A 14,155-nucleotide genomic window follows, 5' to 3' on the forward strand; every position below is an offset into this window, starting at 1 on the left:
GAGTTGACTGAATAAACATAACTGAAAAGTAAAACTTTGAACTTGATATGATCTTTTTCTATTTACATTTATTCATTTAGCAGACGCTTCTATTTATTTATTTATTTTGAAAACCCTCCGTATAGTTATTCTTTATTTCGATGCTTTAAAAATAAATAGTTTTATTTACATTTTAAATATAAATAGCCTATTTATCATTTTAAATATTTATTCTGTGTTGTGTTCAGTGCAGAGCCGGCTCTGGTTTAGTGGAAAATAAATAAATAAACAAATACATAAAACACAAAAGGAAGATCAAACAGGTTTGTACAAGGCATTTTCGCTTTAATAAAATAACTATAAGACAAAAAAAAGGGGTGAGACAAAACACGATCATAACGTTAAATTAAAGAAAATCTGAGCTTTGTCTCTCTCTATCCATGTCCATGTTATCTCTAAGGTCATTTTTTATAATATAAAACAATGCCAGTCTTTGTATTTTTGGGGTTTCCGCATCCAGACTGTCATTCCCCTCACTTCCGGAGGATGTCGCTGTGTCAGAGCTCCATCCTCCGCTCCGCCACCACCGAAGAAAATGACGCAGCGCACCTGACAGGCGTGTTTTTAGCCTGTTAGCTAGAGAGCTACATCTCTAAACGCTTAAAACCGGTCCTCGCTTTCAAAGTCAAACATTTTCTCTGGATATAGAAGTGCTCAAAGGTCTCGAATCAAGAAAAAAAAGGAGAAGACAAAGGCAGAGCAGTCATGCAGATCACACTGAAGACTTTGCAGCAGCAGACCATTCAAATAGACATCGACGATGAGCAGACGGTATTTACGCGCTTTCTTTCGCTCATCTAAATACGTTACAACAAGTAGAAGTACTGTGAGTGAATAACTTCACGACAGGAGCATATTTAGAGCCATTGAAGTGGCTTTTTTGAGTCATTTATGAGTCATTGGGGATCAGCTGGGCGTGTAAGGCGATAGATAGATAGATAGATAGATAGATATAGTATAGTATAGTATAAACAAATGCAACTCACGATAGTTAGTCTGTCAGGTTTTTGTACTGTATAATAATATAGAGTTACAGATTATATGTGACCCTGGACCACAAAACCAGTCTTAAGTCGCTGGGGTATATTTGTAACAATAGCACATTGTATGGGTCAAAATAAATGATTTTTCTTTTATGTCAATAATCATTAGGATATTAAGTAAAGATCATGTTCCATGAAGATATTTAGTAAATTTTCTACCGTAAATATATCAAAATTAAATTTTTGATTAGTAATATACATTGCTAAGCGCTTCATTTGAACAGCAAACCATACATCAATGGAATATCAAAATCAATGGAAAGCTTACTTATTCAGCTTTCAGATGATGTATAAATCTCATTTTCAAAAAATTTACCCTTATGACTGGTTTTGTGGTCCAGGGTTGACATATTTAAAGATTACACCATTGTTATAACAGTATTATGACATGCTTGAAATGGCTGTCAGAGCGTTGGTTGCTTAAATATCCATGTATTATTTTCCTTTGATGTAAATGTATGATTTTAATAATTATGATTATGGTTTTGACTCAGGTGAAGGCATTGAAAGAGAAGATTGAGGCTGAGAAGGGCCGAGACAGTTTTCCAGTAGCGGGACAGAAGCTGATCTACGCTGGGAAAATCCTGCAGGACGATACGCCCATCAAGGAGTACAAAATTGATGAGAAGAACTTTGTGGTGGTGATGGTGTCAAAGGTCAGAGTTCAAAGATTTAACCACTGACGGTCTGAATTAAAATAATAATCAAAAGATCTTAAGACCAATTTTTTTATTGTTTTTTTTTTTTTTTTTCTCTGTCCAGACAAAAGCACCAGGCCCACCCGCTCCACCCTCAGAACCACCCAAATCTGTCGCTACACCTTCCTCTTCCTCTTCTTCCTCCTCTTCTCCTCCCGTTCCAGCCCCTGCAGCCATTCCCATCCCCGGAGACGAGTGTTCGGACGACCCTCCTGCAACCGTCTCGCCCGCACAGAGCCCTGACCGGTGAGACTCAACCAGGATTCTGTGGCTTTTTCTACACTGTTTATATCACAGTAGATATATTTGCATGACTGGGCTGACTGCTTTAATTTATTGTCATGTAAGAGCGAAAAAGGAATTCAGTAGTTATTTTACTTTGCTTCTATCAATTATGTGTGTGACCCTGGACCTTCGTTCGTCTTCGGAACACAATTTAAGATATTTTGGATGAAAACCGGGAGGTTTGTGACTCTCCCATCGACTGCCAAGTAAATAACACTGTCAAGGCACAGAAAAGTATTAAAAAAAAACATTGCCAAAATAGTCCATCTGTCATCAGTGGTTCAATCTGAATTTTATGAAGCGACGACAACACTTTTTGTACTCGTAGATTCGTTTTTGTATTTTGTAGACAGAGAGGAGACGAATTGTTGAATAAATGTCGTTATTTTCTTTGCGTACAAAAAGTATTTGTGTTGCTTCATAAAATTCAGATTGAACCACTGATGGCAGATGGACTATTTTGGCGATGTTTTTTATACTTTTCTGTGCCTTGACAGTGTTATTTACTTGGCAGTCGATGGGAGAGTCACAAACCTCCCGGTTTTCATCCAAAATATCTTAAATTGTGTTCCAAAGACGAACAAAGCTTTTACGGGATTGGAAGGACATGGGGGTTGACAAGTGATTTATGACACAATTTTCATTTTGGGGTGGAGTATCCCTTTAATATTAACAATTAATATAATTATTAATATATACTGCTTACCATGATTTAAAATAACCCTCAATACTAGTTAAAATGAAAGTGTCACAGAGCTTTTGTACTGTACAAACACTGCCGACTGCTGCGATAAATAAATCATTACTCGTATCTGTGTTTGTTTTGCAGTGGCTCGGGTCTCGGGGCTGATGGGGAAGATGCGTCTTCAACATTAGGTACTGAGAAAGTCATGCTGAGAGATCGTCTTCATCAGCCTGATTATGAAAGTCTAGATGGTTAATTTGCAGTAAATGTGTAAAGAAGCATTCATTAACAAACAGTTGTTTTTTGTCTCTCACATGTGATTTGCAGTCAAAGGTCAGGAGTATGACGCCATGCTCACAAATATCATGTCTATGGGCTATGAGAGAGATAAAGTGGTGGCGGCACTCAAGGCCAGTTATAACAACCCACACCGCGCTGTGGAGTATCTGCTCAATGTGAGTGTGGCTATACAAACCCATGCTCCTCGTGCTCTTGCTTTCCAAATGCATTTATGACAGCAGTCACACTTGCTCTTTTTTATTATTATTATTATTCATGTGTATGTTTTTAAGAGAGCTCCGTGCATGTGTTGTGTATCTGATGTACTGCTGTGTCCTGTCTCAAGGGGATCCCTACTGTCCCAGTGCAGGAAACCAGTCCTGCTCCAGCTCAGCTCCCCACAGACACGCAGCCCGCAGAAGGTGAGATGGTGCTTGAAATAAATGCGCTTACAAAGGTGTTTACTCCCAAAAGAGGAACCATCATTTTTAAAGCAATCTACACTACCGTTCAAACGTTTGGAGTTTGTAAGAACTCTCTTCTTCTTAGTAAAGACAGAAATATTGCAAATTATTATTACAATTTAAAAAATGACCGTTTTCTGTTTGAATATATTTTAGACTGTAATTTATTCTTGTGATGCAAAGCTGATTTTCAGCGTCATTACTCCAGTCTTCAGTCAGTGTCACATGATCCTTCAGAAATCATTCTATTATGCTGATTTGCTGCCCTTTAAATATTTCTTATCAATGTTGAACACACTTCTGCTGCTTACATTTTTTGTTAAAAAACTATAATGCATATTTCTTTGATTCTTTGATGAAATGGCAAGTTAAAAAGAATTTATTTAAGAGATTTATTCTAGATTTTTTTTCTAACATAGATGCCAGTAGTCACTTTTGATCAATTTATTACATCTTTGCTGAATAAAAATATTAATTTCTCTTAAAAAATCTTTCTAATCCCAAACTTTTGAACGGTGGTGTATATTTTCAAGCAAAAACAATTAAAAAAGTCATTTCCACACTTCTTAAAAAAAAAAACTTAACACAAAAATAATATGTATAAGAATTTGCATGCAATGATATGTTTTTCACTAAAATATTCTAATATATAGGGAAAAAAATCTACACAGACTTTTAAGAATATATTTGATGCAAGCGAATCAGAGTTGAAAATGATTAATTGATGGAAACGAATCCAACTGACAAACTTTAATGCCATTTTCACTACTGTAATTTAATCTCTTGTTTGTTTACGGCTGATCAACTTTTAATAGCCATTTAATGATTTTATTAAATTAAAATGCACATTTAAATGATCGCAATATTATAAATATATTGTCAGTATTCAGTATTCCACCCGTCCTGACTGGTGAGTTGAGCGAGCGTTTGATGTTGTCAGGTGAGAATCCGCTGGAGTTCCTGCGCTCTCAGCCGCAGTTCCAGAGCATGAGGCAGGTGATCCAGCAGAACCCGTCCTTACTGCCGGCCCTCCTGCAGCAGCTGGGACAGGAGAACCCTGAACTCCTGCAGGTGATCACACATCTCCAGCACAAAGCCTCACCGAGTCTGTTCGTGCACACTCTGAAGTCTCTTACTCACAGTGTGAACATGTTTCAGCAAATCAGCCAGCATCAGGAGCTCTTCATCCAGATGCTGAACGCGCCGGTGGGTGAAGGTGAAGTCGAGGCTGGAGAGGGCGGAGAGTTTGCTGATTTGGGTGCTCTCGGTGACGAGGCGGCACCTGGGAGTTACATCCAAGTGACACAACAGGAGAAAGAAGCCATCGAGAGGGTGAGTGAATGCCACTGAACGGGACGTCTGGCCAGACAGAGTTCCTTGTACCATATTCAACCATTTGTGTGTTTACTTGTGGTGGGTGAGTTTGAATGTGGTTCCCTAAAAATAACCTGAATAGATTAAAACTTCCATCCATTTCTGCAGCTTAGTTTGTGATGCCTCACACCAGTGTTATTGTGATATTGTTAGCGTACTATTGTTAGTTTGAATGAGCTTTTATCTGTATATTTGTTGTATATCTGTAGATCTGTTTTTAAAATGTTGAAAACAGGTTTTGCTGCTTAATATTTTTGTGGAAACTGTTTTTTTTTGTTTTTTTTTAGTTCTTTGAATAGAAAATTTCAAAGAACAACATTTATTTACAGAAATCAGAACAGAAACAGAAGTCTTTTGTACAATTTTAAATGTCTTCACTGTCACTTTTGATCAATTTCATGCAAACTGAATTCTTTATTTCTTTTAAATCTTACTCCATACTTTTGAATGGCAGCGTATCAATTTCTACAAAAATATGAAGCACTACTACAACTGTTTTTAACATTGATAAAATGAAATGTTCCTTGAGCAGCAAATCAGCATATTAGAATGATTTCTGAAGGATCATGTGACTCTGAAGACTGGAATGATGCTGAAAATTCAGCTTTGATCACAGAAATAAATTACATTTTAAAATATATTCAAATAGAACACGGTTATTTTAAATTGTAACCATATTTCAGAATTTTACTGTGTTTTCTGATCAAATAAATGCAGCCTTGGTGAGAATTCTTTCAAAAATATTTAAAAAACCTTAAATTATTCTAAACATTTGGCCAGTATTGTATTTATTTTTATTTTTATTTCAGGTTTACTTCAGTAAGTTTAACTAAATTATAAATGATACCTTACTGACCAGATGAAATTGAAAAAGTTTAATACATTTTTTTTTTCCGTTACAAAAAAAAGAAAAGGAAAAACACTTTTTTAAATGTTTCTAGTTTTTGTTAACTATAATAGCCCAGTGCCGCACAAATGGAAAGCAACTAATCTAACCTGTCTGTCTTTATCTCTCAGTTAAAAGCTCTGGGGTTTTCAGAAGCTCTGGTGGTCCAGGCGTACTTCGCCTGTGAGAAGAACGAGAACCTGGCCGCAAACTTCCTGCTCAATCAGAATTTCGAGGATGAATGAGAGTCGCGGAGAGCCCACGTGCCCCTTCCCCCGCCACCACACAAGCTCTGCATCTACTCGGGACACCAGTTTCCCCCCATTATTTCTTTGAGTTTACAAGTCAAGGGGAGACTCGCAGACTGGTTGGGGACGGGGCGGATGCAATCACTCGGTGAACAAATTCCAATGGAATTGATGGCATTTGGGTTGAATGCACTCTAGCATGTTGAAGAAGTGTGCTTGCACGTGTGTATGCGTGTTCCCTTAGGGAATATTTGACTAAATCAGCATCAATTGAAAGCAAACGCTCTCATAGTAGTATTATGGGCTCTGAGGAGGTTAGATGTGGGCATACGCATTTGCTTGGTTGTTTTTAGTTGGGGAAAAGAATTAATAATATATGTCTAATGGAGGATTTTATATATTTCTCTAAAATCGGAGATATTTCTGTATTTCTCCCAGCACACACCTCTGATGAACGTGATAGCAGAATTAAAAAATGAAACAATTAGTGCAAATTATAGCAATTCTATAACATTCTCAGCGAAACAAAATACCTAAAATGATGTTGTTCTATAAACGAATCCATATCGTGTGGAATATCATAATCCGAGTGATGATCGTCTTGAATATACTTGAATTCAATAGATCATTTGTACTATTTAAAGTCAACATGAAATGGAAGTCACAAGCTGTTTATTTTTGCAAGTTTAACAGGAAATCGAATTTACCAAAATGTAGAACAAGACTCAAAAATGAAGGATTTGTTCCTTCTTGCCTGACATTTTAAATTTTTGATGAAAGATTGCATTCTTTTTTTTTTAAAGTTTATAATACAATTTCTGCATAATTCCATGCATACATGCTTTAAGAATGTAAATAAAGTCAATTTCATGTTGACTTTAAAAGCTTCTTATTTAAACTTTGATTTCCGTTAACCGTTGGAGCAAAACAATGTTCACAAATATAAATACGGATAATTTTTCATGACATTAGCTTTGCTTATATTAATACGAGAGGACCAACCTGTATGTTAGCAAGAGGTTTTTGGCACACTAGAGCTCACTGCATTTCAGAAGCCAAAAGCAGAGACCTGTTACAGCATGATGATTCTTCACCAGATTAAGTCCCGTCAAAGAGAGATTTTCTTGAATCATATTAGTGTAAAGCTGACAATGGGTTCCTCTGTTCATGTATTGAGAGGAAAGTCTTGCAACATTCACCTCTTAAAGCAGGTTCATCGGATGGAAAGAGCCTTCGGCAGCGACTCACCTTTACATTGTTTTCGCTCATAGCAAAGAAACGCTCCTTTGTAATGTAGTAGCCAAACTGCCAGACAGTAGACTTTTGTTTACTTATCATCAGGCCTACATGAAGTCTGACCTAGTGGAATGTCTTTAAAATAAATGGTCATTTTTGATAAATGCAATGCTTTCATTGCTGAATAATGTATTATGAAATTCTTTAATGTATTATCATGTGGTGGAAATCAGCAGAGCTTTGTGGATGCAGATTCCATGTAGGCCTGTTTGTTAGTAATTAATCATTTGATTTTACTATAGCTTGAACTCCCCTGGGATCAATAAAATCGTATTGCAAAGAAAAGTTTCAGAGTGGTGTCAGTTTCTCACCATAAAACAAACCCACATCAGAATCTTTGTACAGTCAAGAACATCATTTATTCAATCAGGTGCTGCTCTTTACAAACATTTTAGTTTTTTATAATGGAAAAGAATCTGTAAATAACACATGCAGATTGCCAAAGGCTCCGTGGAGGCGCGCGGGGATGGAGAGCGCTGGATCAGAGACGCTTCTGTACCAAAACACAAGCACATCGACAGCAGAGACAGGAAGATATTTAAAAACATGTACGGCTACATAAGCATGAGTAAATCGGGTCAGATTCTGAATAATTAAATGCAATTAAAGTTTCAGAATCCCGACACAAGCCAGAGGGATGATTAATAATACTGATTTTAGTGCTACTGACTCTTAAGGAGACAATTAAGCACTTAATCACTTCAGCATAGTGTGCATGTAAAAAATAATGAACATTAATTAAATCGATGGATTATTTTAATTAAGATGACCAAAGTGTCATACTATACATGCATAGCATCTCAATGGCTGTTGCTTGACTGGCACACCAAGAACAATAACTATATTAGCATCTACACTAACACACCAAGGAAGTGCATGCTGTAGGCTAGTTTTGACATCTTCCACTTTAAATGATCAAGGATGGATTCTGATTGGCTGTCAATGTTTTCATTGTTCATTAGCTGGAAAAAATTTTTCTGAAAGTGACTCCAACAATATCGTTTCTCGGTCTCGTTAATGTAATTACGTGCAAACTTCTCTATTCTTATAGAATTAGAATGATTATTAAAACTTTGTATTTATCCTTTATGCAAATTTTCTATATCCACTAAAAAAAATTCACTGCTGAAACATCTACTTTAATGATTAATATGGTGCTTACAAAAATTGCATGGCTTGAAGTATTTTAAGTGGAGCAGCTGGATTGAACATGTAGCCTATCTATTACTAGTCCAACCATTGACAACAAAGCTGCTGCCACATCTGGATCAGTACTTCTAAATGCAGGGCATATTATTCTTAGTGCACTGTTTTAATCGGTGCTTAAGGTGCGATTAGCAAATCATCAGTCAAGTTCCTTAAACAGCTGGTCTCAAACAACCACTAAAAAGGTGCTTTTAATTGCAGAGTCAACAGCGAGACTCTGAATCATCACTAACGGAAATAAATACAACACAAACAAACACAACAGCGCTACTGTGCATCTTCTGGTCCAGCGCTCTCCACCGACAGCCAAACAGATGTGGCACCAGGACCTCACTGCTTCCCATGACACACCGGTACTGCTGGTCTCACATGTAGGGAGGGTGAGCGGGTCGGTCCTGGGTTTGTACTCAGAGCCCACTGCGTTTGACCGAAGAGCGAGATGTGTATGATATAAACGTGAAGCATACAGACAGGGATATAACATTAGAGTTTACAACATCTTGCTCAAGAGAAAAAGGTTCAACTTTTTTTTTTTTTCCAACTCTTTCATCAAAAGTAGGGAGAGGGAGGAAAGATAAGGATAGACATCTACGGTGCCAAGAGCGAGAGACTGATAAAGACAGAGGTACAGAGAAAAAGGGACCCAATTTTTTTTTGCCTTTTAAACTTTTTTTTTTCCATCATTGTACAATAAAAAGAACGAAATCACATCCATTTTCTTGTAGTACTATATACTGTGTATACGGCTTGAGAAAGCTCAGAAGGAGGAGAGACGGGTGTTCATCATTTACAAGATGGTGTCTGTGAACAAAAGGCACTTTGAATGGGACAACCTTTAAATGCTCACCTATACACTACAGCACAAACACTATGGGAGCTCATTTACATACAGGAAGTGTTTCCAGGACGATACGGGGCGGCCATGGCTCACTGATTTTTTTTCCAGGCGCATTTTTGCCTCTCGACTCGAACCTCATGTGCTCTAAACTATGACTAACGAAACCCTACTCACATTAACATCGACACGATCTCATCTAAATGAAGCAGAGATTTGGAGCAAATGTGATCTGATTGCTTGTGACGAACCCTCTACTTGTGATGCTTCATTTTGGCCATTCCTCCAATCAAAACATGCTTTTCTGCATATTCATCTGGTATTTTGGTGCATTCAAGTCCTCCTGGGAAGTTTGTATTTATGAGTTAGGAAGTCATCAAGTGTGTTCAAATGCCTTTTTAAGCTGCAAAATGACAAATAATGTGCATCAGATGTGTTTGTGCTTTTTTTTGTTTTTTTTTGAGTTTTTATTCAATTTATGAAGGTGCAATTGTTATGGATTATATCGCTACTGTGGAGTACTATCATAATTTATTATGCAAGTTCATTGTAAATGAAAAACAATTTCAGACATTTTAACAACCTTACCGCTAATTACAGATGCTGACTTCATTGTGGCGTTCATGTCAAATACAATCTTTCCAACAAACTTGAATGCACCACTTATCTCGACATTTGAAGGAATAAGAAGGGGCATTGCTTTCTTAAAGGTTGTAGTAAAATGCCTTTTGTCAGAACCAAAATATATATATAAAAATCTGAACCCCCTCAGTAAATACAAAAGAGAAGAAGAGAGAAACAGAGGCTTGCAAAACATGTCTCGTCAGAAACAGTCGTTCTGGTGTGGTATTATTTGCGCTTGAGTAACAGAAGCACCAGTATTTATTTAATTTTTTTTTTTGTCATTATACATTTGCTTTTGTAAAATCGTTCCTTCGGCCCCCACCCCTAAAATAGTTTAAAAACAAAAGCTTACAAATAAAACATTAAAAAAAGATAAACGAAAAGTAAAAATTAACTTCCCCACTTTAACGCTTACAAAGACTGGGATTCTTTTTGTGGCCCTCGTGTTTAGAGTCCAGGAGCTTGCAGACTTCAACTTTTTTTTTTTTTTAGTCTTTTTTTCACTTGCTTCGCTTTCTTAAAAATCTGAAGACAAACACAGATATCTACCCAACACATTGCACACGGCTCAGTCCACATAGAACTTTTTTTTTTCTCTCAATAATAACACTTTTCAACAAAGAGAATTTGTGTTTTCTCTGAAGAATTGGTTTCTGTTCTGAAGGTGTATTTGTGTCCTGTTTTTGATCTGCACTGACCTGATACGACGGTTCAGGCGGTTCTGACGAGATGATCTGATGTTTTTGGGTTTCATATGTTTGGACGTTTTCATATGACATCACTGACTCGGGTCAAGGGTCAAAAAATAACTAGACTGCCATAGAGCTAATTTCACAGCGGAAGAACTATACATATGTCCATATATATATATACACACACAGTATGAGTACGATATGTTCTGGATAGCATCTATCTATAAATATGATGTTTGCAGTTGCTCATATGTTGTTTGCCAAGCCCATGATACATATTGTACATATTTTCTGTAGCTTATACATGAAGTGAAGACCCTGAATTGCATGTAAAGGGGACACGAGGCACTTTGATGTGTTTCAAGTGAATGATGAAATCGTCAGCTCTCAGCCAATCAGAGTCCCTGACAATGTGATTGACAGCCAGGCAGTCCAGTTATTTAGTGAGGTCAGTGGTTTCGAGCATTTTCTTTTTCGAGTTCATCTAAATTTTAAATATGCTGTACTTTAAATAGGATGCATGTTGTAAAATCATGTTTGATAGAGGGGTTTGAGTTTAAAGGTTTCCCTTTGTCCTTTAAGGAAGTGGGTGTGTGTCATAGTGCAATGTTTGTGTACGTGTGCATGTATGTACTTTAGTTGAGCACTGTGCTGATAGGCTAAATGAAATGGCAGCCGTGAGTAGATTGTCGTGCGAGTCAGGCTGTACCGGTGAACTGAAACAATAAACTGAGCAGTGGAGGAAAAAAAAAAAAAAAGCAGTGGTAAAGTTGAATGAACGAACTGTAAAGTGATGGAAAATGTGATTGGCAGGAAGGGCAGAGCACTGTCGACATAATAGCCATCCAAAACATCTAATTAATGAAGCTCCAAAAGGAAAACTTGAGATTGTCTGTTTGTAAGTCACATTCTAGTTGAAGGAGAGCTGATCTTAACCTGTTACTCTAAAAACAAAAAAGCACAATTCCACATGCAGTCCGATCTGCCGGAGCAGAAGCGGCTATGTTATGCAAACTAAAATCGCACAAAACCAGAAAACAAACACAAGTGAAAGGGCGAATGTCACAAAAACACATCCAGGTCACATTCCAGAATCAAAATAAATAAATGAAAAAAAAAAAATATATATATATTTTAAAACATGAAATTGAAGCCTATTTTGGGGTCACTGAGATTGATTGCATTGTGACAATATTTTTTATGACAATTAAGCACATTTTCATCCATAATTCTCATTAGTAAAAGTAAATTATGGATGAAAACTGATTTTTTTTTTTTTTTGCATGAGAATTTCAGAAAAAATGGCTTACTTTTTAATGACTATTTCACAATAAATAATTATTAAATAAGCTTTTTTAAAAATCATATTTCTGTCTTATTTTCAAAATACAATTTTTGAATTTTGGTTTTGGGGTGATATATGACCTGAATTAGTTTTTTTTTTGACATTGACCAAAAAAAAAAAAAAAAAAAAGTACTGCAAAACCAAACGCAAAGTAAAGCAGAAGAAGCCCTTGTGTGCAGGGCTGACTGTAGGATATGATGCGATGCACAAGCACTCCAATTGATCGATGGTAGCGAAGAGGTCAGCGATGGATGCACCAAAACCCTCGTTAGTTCATGCGAATCGGTTTTATGACTCAAATCACTGGCCTTTTAATTCATAAACACTACAAAATGAAAAATGTTCGTTGAGTCACAAGCTTAACATTAAAGTTACTCGTGCTTGACCCTTCCCATTCCTGTGATCTGTAAAAATATGATGCTGTGTAGTGCTGTCGCTGACGTGTGTGTATTGCTCTGCTGGTACTCATCTGTGTGTGTTTTACCTTACAAACATGTAGCCTGACTCCACATCGCAAACCTTAGGCCAAAGCTTCTGTCATCCCTTATCATAGTGCATATGTTTAGGTGAATTGCACTCGGTTAGTGTTATCTGTTTTTTCGCTCACAGTCTATTGCTTGTCAACTGGTAAACAGTGAGAGGATGCCGAGTTCACACTGCACTGGAGGGCGTCACCAAAATCAGCAAATCCAGATTAGGAAGTGTAAGCCTGAGCCAATCAGAAGGCTCCAGCCAAGTCTCTCCATCCAATCACACGTGTCCGACTTCATCCAGGTTACATGTCCGTTTCAAATGTCCCTTTTTGATGATTTCAATTTCTGAATAGAGTTCTGACTAGGAAGAGATGGATTTCCTCACCATGGCGGATGAACAAATTAAAGGAAGGTAGACGGGATTGGTCAATGTGCTGGATGTCTCGGGAACACGACGAAGACGTCGGTTTGTCGTTCCTTTGTTTGGTTCTCCGAGCTGTCCAGACTGGCAGGGTAATGCTGAAGTCTTCCAGATCCCTCATTCCAGAGAGGGTGTCAGCGGTTTGGGGAATTGTGTGTGTATTTGTGCTTGTGTTTGTGTGTGAGAGAGACTTTACAGGGGGGCGTGTGGGAAAGTTCCATACTTAGCTTTGTGACTCCGTTTCCAGTTTTCATTGTGGATTTGTGTCTGTGTGGTTCATGAAAAGTCTCGTCAAAGGAACCATGACTGTAAGAAAAGGAAAGTAATTCATTTTAAAAAAATAACCTTAGTTAATATGTTTCATAATCACATTTTAAATGTCTGAGTAAATGAGTTTTCTATCCAGTTTCTCTTTAAAAAAAATAGAAATTGTTTGATCAAACATGGAAATTCTGTTCATGTACTCATACTCGTGTCCCAAAACTTTCTCTCTTCCATCGAAAAAAAAGTAGCAGAATTTATTTGATTTTAAAAGCATGCAACATTTGAGATTTGAAATATACAGTGGATGGATTTGACAGGAGAGTTTTCAGACTCTGACTGTGTTCAAAAGTTTGGACACAGTTTTGAGTATAAATTAATCTTTTATTCAGCAAGGATGCACTATATTGACCAAAAGTGACAGTACAGACTTGTATAATGTCAGCAAGCAAGGTTTTCACAAAAATATTAAGCAGCACAACTGTTTTCAACATTGCTAATAATAATGTTTCTTGAGCAGCAAATCAGAATATTTTCATGATTTCTGAAGGATCATGTGACACTGAAGACTGGAGTAATGATGCTGAAAATCAGCTTTGCATCACAGGACTAAACTACATTTTAAAATATATTTAAATTGAAAACAGTTATTTGAAATTGTAATAGTTTTTCACATTTATTTCTGTCGTTTTGATCAAATAAATGCAGCCTTGGTGATTATAAGAGACTTTTTTTTTACCAACTTTTGATAATTGGTAAAGGCAGAAAGTCATGTGGTTTTGATATCTCATGGAGGCAGGGACAGTATATGAAAACACTTCAAAAGAATGTTTACTGTTGAGTGAACTATTCCTGACAGTTTAACATTTTTATCAGTGCACTGTGACAGTTCTCAGAATAACCACTAGAGTACAGTGGACACAATATAAACACTCACACTACTACTTCAGACCAGCTCAGAAATCTCAGTGTCGCTGCATTTGTGTCACTGCTTCCACCGG

General features: G+C 36.9%; 2 protein-coding genes across 21 annotated transcripts in view; one reads left to right on the forward strand and one right to left on the reverse strand.

Moving 5' to 3' along the window:
* Positions 1–493: 493 nt before the first annotated feature.
* On the forward strand, positions 494–11,412 carry rad23aa (RAD23 homolog A, nucleotide excision repair protein a). Its single transcript, XM_058770706.1, has 9 exons — positions 494–810; positions 1,577–1,738; positions 1,845–2,026; positions 2,895–2,941; positions 3,078–3,205; positions 3,376–3,451; positions 4,434–4,564; positions 4,652–4,825; positions 5,885–11,412. The coding sequence occupies exons 1-9, from the start codon at positions 745–747 to the stop codon at positions 5,996–5,998; spliced, it is 1,080 nt and encodes a 359-aa protein (XP_058626689.1). The 5' UTR covers positions 494–744; the 3' UTR covers positions 5,999–11,412.
* The window catches only part of LOC131537249 (nuclear factor 1 X-type-like), a 109,711-nt gene continuing 105,337 nt past the window's right edge, over positions 9,782–14,155 (reverse strand). For all 20 annotated transcript variants that reach the window (XM_058770573.1, XM_058770651.1, XM_058770694.1 and 17 more), the window contains one exon: positions 9,782–13,199. In XM_058770573.1, the coding sequence (XP_058626556.1) occupies positions 13,185–13,199 (15 nt within the window). In that variant the 3' untranslated portion in view covers positions 9,782–13,184. The remainder of the gene's footprint in view (positions 13,200–14,155) is intronic.

The sequence above is a fragment of the Onychostoma macrolepis genome, chromosome 01, assembly GCF_012432095.1.
Source record: "Onychostoma macrolepis isolate SWU-2019 chromosome 01, ASM1243209v1, whole genome shotgun sequence".
In the NCBI taxonomy this organism is placed as follows: Eukaryota; Metazoa; Chordata; class Actinopteri; order Cypriniformes; family Cyprinidae; genus Onychostoma; species Onychostoma macrolepis.